We start from the raw sequence: 16,093 nt of genomic DNA, 5'->3' as shown, positions 1-16,093 counted from the left end.
TCCTGAAATTTGCTTAACTCTTTTATTAGCTTTAATGGTCTGCTTGTGAATTTCTAGAATTTTCTAGGTATGGGATCATGTCATCTGCAAACAGAGATAGTTTTACTTCTTCCTTTCAATTTGGATTCCTTTTAATTAATTCCCCCCCTCTCACCACCAATTGCCTTGGCTAGAACCTCCAGTACAACACTGCATAGAAGTGGTGAGAGTCATGTTTGTCTTCTTCCTGATCTTGAGCAAGCTTACAGTCTTTTACCATTGTGATGTTAGCTGTATGTTTTCCATAGATGGCTTTTATCATGTTGAGGAAGTTCCCATCAATTCCTAATTTATTGAGTAACTTTATTGTTGAAAGGTGTTGGATTTTGTCAAATGCTTTTTTTTCACATGTCTTGAGACCATCAAGACATGCATTTTGGTCCTTTGTTCTATAATTAAAGTGTATTACATTGATTAATTTTCATACGTTGAACCAACCCTGCATCCCTGGGATAATTCCCACTCATTATGGTGTTTAGTCCTTTAAAAAAATGTTGCATGCATTTGTTTGCTAGTATTTTGCATGTGTGTGGCAGGGGTGTGGGGTTGGCATCTATATTCTTTAGGGATATTGGCCTGTAGTTTTCTTTTCCTGTGATGTCTTTGCTTTTTTTTTTTTTTTTTTTTTTTTAATTAGGGTAATACTGGTCTCATAGAATTAGCTGGGAACTGTTTCATCTTCTAATTTTGTGAAGAATTTCTAAAAATTAATATTACTCTTTCTTTAAGCTTTTGTTAGACTTTATTAATGAAACCATCTGGTCCTGAGCTTTTCTTTGTGGAAAGTTTATTTTTTAATTATTCAGTCTCTTTATCAGTTATAGATATTGAAATTCCAATTTCCTCTTGAGCCAGTTTTGGTAGTTTTTGTCTTTTTATGAATTTTCTCTTTTCATCTAGGTCATCTGGTTTTTGGCATATGCTCTAGTATTCCTCTGTAATTTTTTTTTTTCCTGTAATACTGAGCTCCTGTTTAATTCCTTATTTTAGAAATCTGAATCTCCCTACTGCTTCACTCATCAGTCTGGCTAAAGTTTTATCAGCTTTAAAATTTTTCCAAATAACTTACTTTTGGTTTCATTGCACTGATTTTCTCTATATGTAATTTATTATTTTGTATTAATACATAAATATGAAATGTAATATCTAATATTATTTAACATAACATTATTTAATAGTAAATACCAATATTTAATATAAATAACGATATGATATTTATATTATTATTAAACTATACTTATCATTTTTTCTGCTCTATTATTATTGTCTTCCTTGTGCTTGTTCTGGGTTTGCTCTTTTTTCTCTAGTTCTCTAAGGTAGAAAGCTAGGTTATTAATTTGAGATATTTTAATTTTCCCATATAGGCATTTACAGCTATAAATTTCCCTCTCAATACTAATTTTAATGCATCTCATAAGTTTTGGCATGTTGTGCTTTCATTTTTACTCATTTGATAGTATTTTCTGATTTCTCTTGTGATTTCTTTTTTGAAACATTGGTTGTTAAAAGAGGATTGTTTAATTTCTGAATGTTTACAGATATTTTTAATTTTCACCCTATCCTTTTCTAATTTCATTCTATTGATATCAGATAATTTACTTTCTATAATTTCAGTCCTTTCAAATTTGTTGAGACTTGTTTAATGTCCTGACCTGTGATATGTCCTACAGAATGCTCCATGTAAATGCAGTAACAATGTGTATTCTACTGTTGCTGGCTACTGTGTTCTATAGATGTCTGTTAGGTCTTGTTTCTTTATAGTATTCTTAAAGTCTTTTCATTGTTGATCTTATGACTAGTTTTCTGTTAATTACTGAAAGTGGAATATTGAAGTCTCCAACTCTTATTGTTGAATTTTATCTCTTTCTTCAACTGTGTCAGTTTTGGCCTTATGTATTTTGGGGCTTTGTTAGGTGCATCTGTTTTATAATTGTTATATTTTCTTGTTGATTGACTCATTTTATACAACATTCATCTTTGTCTCTGTTTTTGTCATACAAGTTGCATCTTTCTGCAAGTTGTGTGTCCATGAACAAACATCTATAATTACTCCTTTATGCAGTTCTCCTTTAAATAAGAGAGAAGAAATGTAATGTCACAAACAAAAATATGTTTGTACTGTCCGTTACGTTTCTCAATGTAGTTACATTTACTGGTGCTCTCTATACCTTCATGTGTAATTGAATTACTGTCTGGTGTTCCTTCATTTGAGCCTAGAGGTCTTCTTTTGGTGTTTCTTGTAAGATGAGTCTATTAGTGAGGAACTCTCTCACTGTCTGTTTCTCTTGTTTTGTGACAATTTCTTCATTTTATTTTGAAAGACAGGTTTTCCGGATATAAAATTCTCGGTTGACAGTCTTTTCTTTCACCACATTGAATGTTGTCATCCTTCTGCCTTTTTGCCTCCAGTTTCTGGTAATACAACAGTTCTTAGTCTTTTGAAGATTGCTTGTATATCATGAGGTATTTGTCTTGCTGTTTTCAATATTATACAGTATTTTGGTATTTGACAGTTTGATTATGATGTATCTAGGTGTGGATCTTGGTGAGTTTATTCTATTTTGAGTTTGCTGAACTCTTGAATGTGCAGATTAATATTTTAAATAAAATCTGGGTCACCTTTGCCATTAATTACTCAAATATTATTTCTTCCTTTTTCTCTGCCTCCTTTTCTTCTGGGATTGCAACTGTGCTTATGCTGGTATGCTTGATGGCATCACAGAAATCTCCGATGCTGTATTTGTACTATTTTTGTTCATTCTATTTTCTTTATACTCCTCACATTTTAATTTTAATTAACCTATCTTTATGTTCACTGATTCTTTTTGCTATCTGCTCAAATCTGCTGTTGAGCCCCATGATTTTTCATTTCAGTTATTATACTTTTCAACTTTAGAACTTCTAATTGGTTATTTAAGGAAATGATTTATATCTATCAATATTGTCTTTTTTTTTTCTTTGAGATGGAGTCTTGCTCTGTGGCCCAGGCTGGAGTGCAGTAGCATGATCTCAGCTCACTGCAATCTCTGCCTCCTGCATTCAAGCAATTCTCCTGCCTCAGCTTCCCAAGTAGCTGGGATTACAGGCGTGGTTGTACCATACGTGGCTATTTTTTAATATTTTTAGTAACGATGGGGTTACACCATGTTAGCCAGGCTGGTCTCAAATTCCTGACCTCATGATCTGGCTGCCTCAGCCTCCAAAAATGCTGGGATTACAGGTGTGAGCCACCGCACCTGGCCTCTCATACTTTCTTTTAGTACTTTAGATGTTATTTTCTTTATTTCTTTGAATATATTCAAAATGTTTAATTTAAAATAATTGTCATCTTTGTCTAGTAGGTCCAATACCTTAGCTTTCTCAGGGAAAATTTGCTTTGATTGCTTTTTGTCCTGTGTATGGGCCATATTTTCTTGCTTTTTTGCATATCTCATAAGTTTTTGTTCAAAGCTGGACATTTTGAAATAATATAATGCAGCAACTCTTGGAATCAGATTCTCTTTCCCTCCCCAAGTTTGTTTTTGTGATTGTTTGTTGTAGTAGTTGTTGATTGCTTAGTGACTTTTGCAAACTAATTCTGTAAAGTCTGTAAAGTCTCTGCTTGGTTAGCTTCGTGGTCAGCCAATGATTAGGCACAGTTTTCTTTAAATACCTGACACCTGCCTTAGCTTTCACTTCCTGCTTTCACAGAGCCTCAAAATCAACCAGAGGTGAGAGCTTAGGTCTATTCTCTGATCTTTCCTGTGTATGAGCACAGCTCTAGGCATGCACACAGCCCTAAGTATGATTATGATCTTATAGATTCCCAGGAATATGCCGTAGCCTTTCAATGACCCTGTGGACGTCTCATTCTTTATCTTTTCCTTTGAAGCTTTTTTATTAAACTGTTATACACTGCCTCAGGCAGCGAAAAGTCAAACAGTTGCCTGGAAAGTACCTCTAGGGAAGAGCTTTCCACGCTGGGTGAACTGAGAGTGGAGCCAAATAACGACAGCCTTGCAAGTGGGTTTTTTTCAGGGAACCATTAGACAAGTCAATAAATGACAATTATTTGGGAATGAGGTTTTGAAAGATCTCCAGTCCTGACCTGCCCACTCCAGTGGCTTCTAGACTGCTGGTTTTTACTGTCAGTATAGGCTGTTATTTTTCAAAGATACTACAGCACTAGAAAGTGTGAGATTTAAGCAGGTCAGGTTAAAATGCCACAAAGTTCTGTTTTTACCAAGAATCAGCCATTTTTTCTTGAATAAATGATCTCCTGGTTGCCTATCAATCTTTGGTTTATTTCCAGAGTTATACGAAAGTTGATCTTGACACTGTTTGACAGTTTGCTCATTGCTTTTATGTAGAAGGGAATTTTCTGATGTTTTGACGCTACCATTTTCACTGACATCACCCTAACATGCAACATTAATGGAATCACATAGTCATAAAGGACTATAAATATGTTTCAAGGCATGAAACCTAGAACTCACACAAATAAGAGCAGAATAAAATACTTGGTTTTTTGATAGGTTAGGGATTTTTAGCATCTCTGGGATCAGGGGATGATTTCAATGTAATATTTACCATGGTAAATTGCTTTCTCATTGTGCTAAGTAGGTAGGAATTGCCTTCGGGATTTTTGAGAGGCCGTTGATGGACACAGGATAAAAAAGGTACAAAAATCTCAGCTACCTGTGAAAAAGCTGAAGGAGGAAACATGGTTGCAAAGTTATGTGTAATAGAATCATAAGTTTGTGTCAGTTGTAATTTATTATAAAAATTAATTTCACCTTTCTTAAAACTCAGTTTGGGAAATATATTGTAATGTCTTCCTTGAAGGCTATGAGCTTCTACAAGGCAGAGATTGATGTCTAGCCTTTTATCTTTCCCTAGTGTGTTGCTTGTTACCTGTCGTCATGTGTTAAGAATTTTTGTTGCAACTGACAAAAAACCCAACTCAAACTAACTTCGGTAAAACAGTTAATTTTTGTATATCTAAATTTCCAAAGATAACAGACTTCAGGTGTAGTTGGATTCAGAAACCTAGAAATCTTTCCCAGGAATATTTGCAGCTCCTACTCTTGTCTGATTTTCTTTGTTTGGGCTTCACTTGAATCTGTCTTTGTGGGCAAAGGGCTGCAATACCTAGATTGACTGTATTTTGGTCACGTGCTCTTCTGCGAAGTCTGACTGGGTGTTCTGGGGTCAGCGCCACGCAGGCCACATTCACAAATGGCAGGAGTTGGGTGATACAGAGAGAGAAAAAAAGAAACATTGTCACTAAAGAGGAAGGAAGGAGGGATGCTCATTAGACAAAATCAATGCACCACACACACAAAATACCTGCATTGATTTTTTTTTTCAGCTGCATGATTGAGTCGAACTTAGCAGTTAAGATACGATCTCCGTTCCTTGTATTCATGAGATTACTCCCACTTCCATGTCATTACCCCACCTAGGTGAGTTCTCATCTCAACTTCCACAGTACTTCCCATCCTATGTGCTTTAATACAAATTTATGTCAGTGTGCACAGGATTAAGCTCCCCAGGCAGAGGGGAGTGCTCAGGAACATGGAGTGTCGTTCTGTTCTTTTGGATTTCTCTCTTTAAAATTTCATCCAGAAGAGGGGACACATGTAAAAAACAAACAAACTTAATTTTTACATTTCTTAGATTGGGATGTTATTGTTTTTAAATATTCATTACAAAGTTGACGTTTTCTGTTAACAACTGGCTATTATTTGCAGGTTTAATATCAACGAAAAATAAATCATCTATAAAATGGGAATAATATCCGTGACTACCTTGGGAGAGTTGAGAAAACTGAATGAGGAATTAATGACATATAAAACACATAGAACATTACCCGTTTCATACACAATAGCTAAGTTTTAGCAATTATTATTATTATTATTAAAGGTTGACTCCATCTCTTACTCTATTAAGCCTTCACAATCAAGTTTGGAATAGGGAGTGTGGGGCTGACTGCAGAACCCACTTCGTGCCTGAGCTAAGGTTAAGGACTCCACGTGTGAAAGCAGTACTGAAATAATGGTCTCATTGATACAGTCTGGGAGACACTGAAATAGTTATCTGGTTGGTTCATTCTAGTGAAGCCAATTGTGGAATGTTTGGTGAACTCTCATGGCTGGGCTGTGTTGCCCAGGTGTCTACCATCTTCTCTGGTTGACTCCCTCTCTCTTCAGGCAAGTGTGAAGTGGCATCTCTGCCACAGTCCCCTTGTGAATCTACTCAGTGGTTCTTCAATTCACTCATGGAGCAAATACTGTAGAGAACTTACTGTAACAGCTGGATTTATTGTGTGCTTGTTGCCCATTATGTACCAGTTCTGTTCTAAGCTTTGTACATTGATTGATTTATCAAGTTTTCATAAGGTCCCCATACAGGAGCTGTTTTTATTATCCCCGTTTTCCAGATCAGAGAACCCAGGCACAGGGGAAGTACCCTGTGGTAGATGCTGTTGATGGGATGTTAATGGGCTCAACTGTGGTGAGGAACAGAAAGACAGGAGCAGGAGAGAGGGTAAAAGGTGCCAAGGTCAGATCATTCTATGTGCATGAGCTTGGATTTTATCTTAAGAATAGCAGGGCCGGGCGCGGTGGCTCATGCCTGTAATCCCAGCACTTTGGGAGGCTGAGGCGGGCGGATCACGAGGACAGGAGACCCAGACCATCCTGGCTAACACGGTGAAACCCCGTATCTACAAAAAAAAAAAACAAAAAACAAAAAACAAAAAACTAGCCGGGCGAGGTGGCGGCGCCTGTGGTCCCAGCTACTCGGGAGGCTGAGGCAGGAGAATGGCGTGAAGCCGGGAGGCGGAGCTTGCAGTGAGCCGAGATCGCGCCACTGCACTCCAGACTCTGTCTCAAAAAAAAAAAAAAAAAAAAAAAAAAAAAAAAAAGAATAGCAGGACACTTTTCAAAGAGTTATAATCTAGGAAAGAAATAATCTGCATTATATTGAATCAAAAAGATAATCTTTGTTGTAAAGAGAATGGACACAGGGAAACCAGTTGGGGAGGGCATTGTGGTTGTCCAGTTGAGGGAAGATGGCTTGAGTAGGGAAGTTGGCAGTGGGGGTGGCAAATATTTGACAGACTGAGATAAATTATGAACATATATTAGAACCTATAGAACTCTGAGGAGATCAGTCAACTGAGGAAGTGAGAAACGCACATGTCAGCATTTAAAAATACCTGGGTTTGGAGGGAGATCTCTGGGGGTTCTGGAGGTGTCGGGGAGGTGGGGTGTTGGTGGTCAGCTTGGGTGTGCGGAGGTTTGTAATGTTTGACTCGTTCTCTTCTGTTGCTTCTGCTGTTGTCTTTCCTAATTTAAAATCACAATGAAGTCTATGTTCACTATGTTAATAGGCCCAGAAAATAGGTAGTCGCTTCCCAAATGATCCTTGAGCCAAGATTTGAAAAGTACTGAAAGGAACTCGTGTGCTGTGTGTGAGTCTGTGGGGCGGAGGGTGGCGGGGCTGGAGTAGGGCAGAGGGAGTGGAGGTCAGGGAGGGGAGGATGGCCCTGCGCCTGGGACTGAGAAGACATTCCCACCAACCGTCAGGTTTGAGTATCTCCGTCTGGGGTGGAACCCCGTCCAGCTGTTTGGAACCTTCCATTGTGTGTGTGCTTCGTAGCTTCATCCCTTCGGACATCCCTTCTGTCTAAATTGCAGAAGGAGAATGAAGGCGTCGGGAGCTTGGTGGACACCCCCGTCCCCCTCGCCCCCGTGGTGCGCGCTTGCTGACCTGAGCCCTCTCCTCTCCTGTTCAGGACACCGAGGTTTTGAACACCGCCATTCTCACCGGAAAGCCTGTTTCGGTTCCTGTCAAAGTCGTGGGGGTCCAGGAGGACGGTTCTGTGGTCGATGTGTCTGAGTCTGTGGAATGCAAGTCTGCCGATGAAGACGTCATTAAGGTAAGGGGGAATTTATCTCCAGTTCTCCTAAGGACTTGCTCAGAGCTTTTTGTCGCCCCTTCTTTTGTCTCCAAGGTCTTGTTCTGACTGAGCGTCCCATGCTCTGAAGGGCTGGAGGCCAGAATGACCTCACGAAGGAGGAAACAGCTGACGGCAGAGACTCCCTGGAATCAGCAGGCGGCTGCAGCAGGCGATGCTGCTTCCCTCTCCCTGGAAAGGGGAATCCCTGACCCTTTATCTCCAGCAGAAAGAATTTATCCTCCTTCTCCCCTTTCTTGTCTCCCCTATTCTTCCCTCTATCTTTCCTCATAAGACAATATTTTCCCAACTTTAGTAATCCAAATACCACCTTCTCATTTTTTTTTTTTTTTTGCCAGCTCACAGTGTCTAATAATACTATTTATTCAATATATTTTCTTTAAATGCCTTGCTTCTTTGGGGTGGTCAGTTAGCTCAGTGGGTTAGGGTGTGGTGCTAATAAACGCATTACCTTTTCAAACTTAAAAACGAATTTAGCTTCATTATAAGACAATGAAGTCCATAAACTTGGTGTATTAAATTTTTTGTTAATATGCCTTAAAATAAATAACTATTAAAATAAAAATAAGTTCACCCATGTGCCACCTAACTTAATTGGAATATAACCAGTGGGATACAGTTTAGGAAATCTGGCCATGGGACATTTCTGCTAGATTCTTCACTCAAATTAGCTCTGTTTCTGACTCCAAATTCTGCTAGGAACCAGACAATATGTTGTTCATGCTCTTTGAAGGGGTCTTTTTGAACCACCAAATTTAGTGTTTCTGCTTATTTTTTCTTAGCACGTTGGTTGCCATTGCTTTTGCAGCAGAGGCCTCAGCGAGAAAGGATTTGAGTTTTTTAGAATGATTGATCCTTCCTCCTTTAAATTGTTAAGAGAGCCCCTAAGTCCAATCTATTCAGCTATTTTAGAAAAATACAATAACTCAGAGTTCTGCCCTTCCTCACATTCTACTAGCTCCTGTTTAGAGGTTACATGAAACTTGGTCTCAGTAAGGTCTGGGAGGGGTTGATTTCTTCTTGTTGTGACCTACAGGACACTGTGCCTTAAGCCAGAGACAGTTTCAGAAAAAAAAGACTGATGTAGTCGTGAGGTCTAATTAACAAAGAAATTAATTCTTAGGAAGCTCACGTTTGGCATAGAGTCTTTCCTGGACTTGCAATGCTCACTGTCCTTAGAGATGGAAGGTGGACTAGCTTAAAACCTGCACACATAGCCCTGCCTGGGGTTCCTGGTGGTCCTTGTATTCTGTAGGCAGGTTTGATTAAATCTGTGGCCTTAAATATTCAGAGTTTAGAAAGATCTGAGCCAAGTCACAGGAGATTATCTGCACCAATGAAAAATATGGATGATGAACTGCTCAGCTGGTTGCTTTTGACAATGTGCAAGTTTTACACCATTTTTACTATTCCCCTGTCATTCTAGAAAGGAGACACTGATAAGAGATGATGGTGTCTGTATGCTTATGTCATAATGGGCTCAAACAAATGATTCAATCTATAGTTTCCTAAGCCTTTTGCTCTGACCTAAGAGCCTGCTGTGAAGCCCCATGGGGTGGAATCCTCCTTCTCTTGCCCTGAAGAGCTCTGCTCTAGAGGGACAGGACCGAGTTCAAGGATCCCATTATTGCCATATACTTGGTTTTCTCCACTCCACACAGATGTACTAAGAGTATCCTCTCCTCATCCTCATAGACGTCATTTTGGAAGATGATACTTTTTTGCTCAACTTTCACCTATGTAGCCTCAGGAGGATGGGGATTCATCTAACAAATTATTACCCAGTCTTCAGAGGAACAAAGTGAAAGCTGCAGATCACAAGCCCAGGGCTGTATTCACACTTTTTAAGGGGATTCCAGGACTGTTGCAAATTTGGGGCTTGTGTCAATTGAGGGGATTGAATGAAATGGCTGTGATGCATTTGCTGTGGCTTCAGTGTCACTGTTTGTAGTAAATTTTACTATAACTCCAAGTTGAATGGAGTTGTCCACAAAGCTATGACCTTGGCATCATCCCCGGGACATCGTTAAATACGTGGCACATTCATTAGCACCCTTTGGAGAGATCCTCTCAGTCTGTGGAGTTGTCACACAGTCTTCCTTCAGAGTACAGAAAACATTGAATGATTTTTAGGGAGAATCTTGCAGGGCTCACCAAAGATCTTTGTGCCTTGGAACCATGAGTTAGATAAGGGAAAAATGTGAATTTAGAAAGATGTAAATTATGGTAATATCCAAACAAATGAACATGTTTGGCCTGTGATTGTATGACTTTTGGGGGACAGTATCAGAGGACAGACCTGATTTTGAAAATCTGGAACCTTGGCCTAATCTGGCAAGATAAAAAGAGATAAATGTAAAATTTCCAGTTGACACCTATAGTATTCTCTCCTTATCTGTGGTTTCACTTTCTGTGGTTTCATTTAACTGTGGTCAACCACAGTGCAAAAATGTTAAATGAAAAATTTCAGAAAGAAGCAATTCATGTTTTAGATTGTGAACTGTTCTGAGTATTGTGAAGAAATCTTGAGTCTTCCTGCTCTGTCCCACCTGGGATGTAACTCATGCCTTTGTCTGGCATATCCATGCTGTAGACACCACCCACCTCTGAGTCATTTAGTAGCTGCCTGGGTGATCAAATAGACTGTCACGGTATCACAGTGCTTGTGTTCAAGTCGCCCTTGTGTTATTTACAAATGACCCCGAAGTACAAGAGTAGTGATGCTGGCAATTTGGATAGGCCAACAAGAAGTCATACAGTGCTTCTTTTAAGTGAAAAGGTGAGAGTTCTTGACTTAAGAAGGAAAGAAAAAAATCATATGCTGAGGTTACAAAGATCTACAGTCAGAGTGAATCTTCTATCCATGAAATCGTGATGAAGGAAAAAACGTTCATGGTAGTTTTGCTGTCGCATCTCAAACTGCAAAAGTAAAGGCCACAGTATGGGATAAATTCTTCATTAAGATGTGAAGAGACATTAAATTTAGGTGGAAGACACGGACAGATGTCTTCTGTCCTGATGTTGTTCTGATGGATAACAACCTGATTCAGTCCTATCTGTGGTTTCAGGCATCCACTGGGGGTCTTAGAATATATTACCCATGGATGGGAGGAGACTGGGAGACTGCTGTACTTTTAGGTTTTAAAAAAAAACAAGTACAAGATGGCGTGTGTGTGTGCACGCGAGTGCATACATGCAAGAAGCCTTGGCGTTTTTATCAGTGTTGGGATCCAGTGAGTCAACTGTTTGATGAGGCTGCTACAGGTTGATTTTCATTAGCATGAATGGGTGTGTGACTCAGAGCAGAGGTCACAGGCAGGCAGTCTGCAGACCAGATCTGACCCAGAAGTGTGTGGGGGGTGTGGAGAGGGTCTGCGTAGTTCAAAAATTTTTACTTAATTTGTTGCCCCCACGTAAAAGTTGGCAAGTTCACACAGAAATCTGGATTTACAGCTTCTTATAAAAAATCACAGAACCAGGTGGTCCTGGGTCCCCATGATTTCCTGTGAACCTCTTTTGGAGTTGAAGAGAGGATGCTCCTTTGCATAACACCTTTGCATGTTATGCTCCTTGCATAACATAACTGAAGGAAGCCCTTCAGTTCACCGTGGTCTGCACCACTCCCTTTTGTCCTTCACATGGAGGCTAAAGGAAATTTGTCATTTCTTGTCACACTTGTGCTCCTAGTTTTTGATAGTGAATTTCAGAGGAAGGTGAGATATTTTTTGTACCCCAGTCTCTAAAAACAAACAAGCAACAAATGATGGACTTCACTTTCTCACTCTGATGGAGAATTCTGTATCTTTCTAGGCCATAAGAACAATAAAAAATCAGGTTGTGCTCTGCCAAAAAGTGTCCAGGAGGCTGAGGACTCTTGAAATCAAATCACAGGAGAAATGATTGAAGGAAGTGTGAGTGTTAAGCCTATTGATGAGAAGAAAAGGCTCAGGGGTGAGGTGGAGAGGGAGACATGGCAGCTTTTTGTAAGTCTTTCAAGGACCATCATGTGGAAGATGGAGTATCTTTGTGCTTTTTATATTCCAAGAGTGGAAGTTGAAAGGCACCATTTTTAGCTCAATATAAAGAAAAAGACTGCAGAGGTAGTGAGTTCTTTGGTTGAGCTTCCAGATGTGTGATGTTGGTAAAGATCCCAACTCCACCTTCCTTACTGTTTGACCTTAGACAAATTACTTACCATCTCTGAGCCTAGTTTCCTTATCTATAAAATGGGGATGATAATGATACAGTGGAAACATACTTTTCTAGAGATTTCTTCTAAAGTCATGGTATATGGCAGAACTAACAATAATCAAACTAATCCCTAATCCTTGAAAATCCCTAGTCTCACTAGGTTGTCCAGGCTGGAGTGCAGTGGTGTGATCTCAGCTCACTGCAGCCTTGACCTCCCAGGCTCAAGTGATCCTCCCACCTCAGCCTCCCAAGGAGCTGCGACTACAGGCTCCCACCACCACGCCAGGCTAATTTTTGTATTTTTTATAGAGACAGGGTTTTGCCGTGTTGCCCGGGCTGGTCTCCAACTACTAGACTCAAGTGATCCGCCTGCCTCAGCCTCCCAAAGTGCTGAGATTACAGGCATGAGCCACCACACCCCGCTACACCTGGGTTTTTAGAAGTACAAAAGACAGTTGATTTTTTAAAAATGTTTTCCTGGCATTTGAGCTGAGGGCACATTTTCAGGAGCAGTCAAGGGCAAAGTTTTAAAGGGAGTTTTGGGGGAAGTCTCTAGATAAGTAACATTTGGGCACATTTGAAGATAAATTTCACACTCATTCTATTCTTTTATGTCTTCTGGTGGAAATCTTGTCAGATGGTAATCTTAAGTTATTCTGTGCACTTGTAATTGAATTGTTAAATCTATGTGTGATAAAAAGCCCAATGTGGAGTTTAGAGGATGATTAAATAAGAATGTATATCTAGAAAAAGTCACGTAGTACTTGACCTGTAATATATCAATACATATTATATCTATACCCATGCACCTGCATATTTATATACAGATGCACATGTGGATATAAGTATGCAGGTGCATGGGTATAGATATAATATATATTGAAATATCCAAAATATTGTTTGGATATTTGTCTCCAAGCTATGTTTAGATATTTGGGCCTCTGTATTATTTTGTTCTCACATTGCTATAAAGAAATACCTGAGACTGGGTAATTTATAAAGAAAAGAGGTTTAATTGGCTCATGGTTTCACAGGCTATACAGGAAGCATGGTTCTGATCTGCTCAGCTTCTGGGGAGGCCTTAGGAAACTTACAGCCATAGCAGAAGATGAAGGAGGAGCAGACACATCTTACATGGCAGGAGCAGGAGCAAGCAGAGCAGAGGAAGGTGCCGCACACTTTTAAATGATCTCATAAGAACTCACTCACCATCTATCGCGAGGACAGTACCAAGTGGGATGGTGCTGAATCATTCATGAGAAATCTGCCCCCATGATCCAATCACCTTCTACCAGGCCCCACCTCCAACATTAGGGATTACAATTCAACATGAGATTTGGTGGGGACACAGATCCAAACCATATCAGCCTCCAAATGTCATGTTGAGATGTAATCCCCAGTGGTGGAGGTGGGGCCTGGTGGGAGGTGTTTGGGTCGTAGGTGCGGATCCCTCAGGAGTGGCTTAGTACCGTTCCCTTGGTGGTGAGTGAGTTCACATGAGACCTGGTTGTTTAAAAGTGTGTGGCACCTCCTCACTCTCTCTCTGACCATGGGAGCCATCTGCTCTCCCTTTGCCTTCTGCCATGATTGTAAGCTTCCTGAGGTCCTCACCAGAAGCAGACGTGGGTGCCGTGAGCCAGTTAAACCACTTTTCTGTCTAAATTATCCAGCCTCAGGGATTTCCTTATAGCAGTGCAAGAATGGCCTAACACAACATCCACATTCTTATCCATGAATGTTAACTGCTACTTGAGTGTAAGGTCCACAATAACTATGACTATGTCTGTTTTACTAACTTCTATTCCCAATCCTAAGCAAGGTATCTGGAACACAGTAAATATTTGTGGAATATATGAATGAATGAATGAATGAATGCTAGAGCTTCCCAGAGACAGAACAAGATACTGTGCACAAATGGCTGTTACGTCATTGTTGGAACATTGCCAATGAATTTTCTGTTACTGAAAATCTTCAAAGAGGTAGAAGGTTCCCTGTAGTCAAAGGGATTTGGCATCAGGTAAAAACTTGGGCCCGATTCTATAATCCAAATCATCTTCTGTTCTCATGGAACTTCACAAATATTTCCTAATCATCCACTTGTAGAGGGCAGTATATAAACAGCTTTGGGAGATATAAAGGTGGAATGCATATGATTTCTATCCGTAGGAGCTTACTACAGCTAATGAGTATTAATAGGTAAAATTTATTGAGCATTTATTAAGTACCAGGTATCATAATAAGAGCATTAGAAGTGGTGACCCATTTCATCTTCACAACAAACTTTTAAGACAGGTAATACTACTCTTCAAAGTTTATACATGAGGAAATGGTACCTAGAAGGTGCTGTAGCTCAAGTTCTAGTGGATATAGGGGTCAGAGTTGGTCCTAGGTGGTCCTAGGCTGACCACCTAGGAGGTCAGCCCCAGATCCTATGACCTCAACCTCTGTACATCTAAAATTGTCATTCTTGAAGGTTATGTAGGACATTGTGTGTATGCATGCACGTGCGTGTGTGTGTGTGTGTGTGTGTGTGTGTGTGTGTGTTGGGGTGGGGAGTGGCGCGCTAGTGTTTCTATGAGCTAGTAACCAAATATCGTTCCTATGATTTTCCCATCAGGGAATCAATTGATAGTGGATTTTTTTTGAATTTGCAAAAGATGTATTTTCATTTTTTAATCCATATCACCTGGAACAACATGTATCTTACAGTTCTGGAGGTCAGAAGTCTAAAATAGGTCAGTAGGGCTGCATTCCTTCTGGAAGCTCTAGGGGAGAATCTGTTTCTTTGCCTTTTCCAACTTCTAGAGGCCATGTGTATTTCTTGGCTGTGAAGCTGTGAACCCTTCCTCAGTTTTCAAAGCCAGCAGGGTAGCATCTCCAACTCTCTCTCTCTCTCTTCCCCATGTGGCTAATTCCATCATCACATCTCCTTTGACTCTGACCCTGCTGCCTCCCTCTTACAAGGACCCTTGTGATTACTTTGGGACCCTTGATTACCTCTTACAAGATAACTCATATTAAGATCCTTAACTTAATGATATCTGTGACCTCCTTCTGACACAGGTATTATTTCCTAGAACTGTTACCACAAACTTGATGCCTTAAACCAATAGAAATTTGTCCTCCCACAGTTCTGGAGGTCAGAAATCTGAAATTAAGGTGTCAGCAGGACTCCAGTCCCTCCAAAGGCTCTAGAGGAGAATTGTTCCTTGCCTCTTCCAGCTTCTGGTAGCCCTGGGTGTTCCTTGACTTGTGGCAGCATCACTGTAATCTCTGCCTCTGTGGTTGCATGGTCTCACCCCTGTGTCTCTGTATGACTCTCTTTTCTTATAAGGGTACCTGTCTTTGGATTTAGGGGCCGTCCTAATTCAGGATGGTCTTTTCTTGAGATCATTGAAATTGCATCTGCAAATACCCTTTTTCTAAATAAGATCACATTCACAGGTGCTGGGGGTTTGGACTTGGCCATATCTTTTTTGGGGGGCTACAGTTCAACCCACCCTACTGTGTAAAGTAGATATTCTCAGGTTCTGGGGTTTAGGACACAGACATCTTCTGAGGGGAGGTGACTTTATGCTGCCTGCCACAGTGTGCATTCTTTTCTTGCTGAGTCTTTTTTAAGGTCTTTGGAAAAAGAAAATGCAATGTTCATATTATAATTACGATTTAATCTTTATGTGTCTATCTTTTTGACTTCAGGATGGCTTCATGTTTTCATGCATTTGCAGTTGTATTGTTTGTAACTGAATTGTGGTTTTTGGAACCACAGAAGCCAGTCATGCATCTTCAGTGGGGGATGAACTCTTTCATGCTTGCAGATAAATAAGTATAAGCTCACATGCATCTTGAAGATGATGCTTCCCAACTTATGGCTGCAGTAATTAAGTTTCCGGCCTTCCA

At 40.0% G+C, this 16,093-nt stretch overlaps 1 protein-coding gene and 1 long non-coding RNA gene across 12 annotated transcripts in view; one reads left to right on the top strand and one right to left on the bottom strand.

Annotated features, from left to right (window-relative positions):
* Window positions 1-16,093, top strand: part of LOC105493580 (transmembrane protein 132B) — a 504,000-nt gene that overhangs the window by 431,900 nt on the left and 56,007 nt on the right. For all 10 annotated transcript variants that reach the window (XM_011761336.3, XM_071070810.1, XM_024796551.2 and 7 more), the window contains one exon: window positions 7,820-7,963. In XM_011761336.3, the coding sequence (XP_011759638.2) occupies window positions 7,820-7,963 (144 nt within the window). The remainder of the gene's footprint in view (window positions 1-7,819; window positions 7,964-16,093) is intronic.
* Window positions 5,090-7,932, bottom strand: LOC105493574 (uncharacterized). Of its 2 annotated transcripts, none has more exons than XR_011608697.1 (4): window positions 7,795-7,932; window positions 7,605-7,710; window positions 7,241-7,370; window positions 5,090-5,223 (listed from the first exon to the last, which is right to left on the bottom strand). It is a non-coding gene; the product is annotated as an uncharacterized lncRNA (long non-coding RNA). The 2 variants fall into 2 exon arrangements; XR_011608696.1 differs by lacking the exon at window positions 5,090-5,223 and adding an exon at window positions 5,496-5,628.

This window comes from Macaca nemestrina, chromosome 10 (genome assembly GCF_043159975.1).
Source record: "Macaca nemestrina isolate mMacNem1 chromosome 10, mMacNem.hap1, whole genome shotgun sequence".
NCBI lineage: Eukaryota > Metazoa > Chordata > Mammalia > Primates > Cercopithecidae > Macaca > Macaca nemestrina.
Note: the sequence above shows the minus strand (reverse complement) of the source record. Positions and strands in the feature narration are given on the sequence as shown.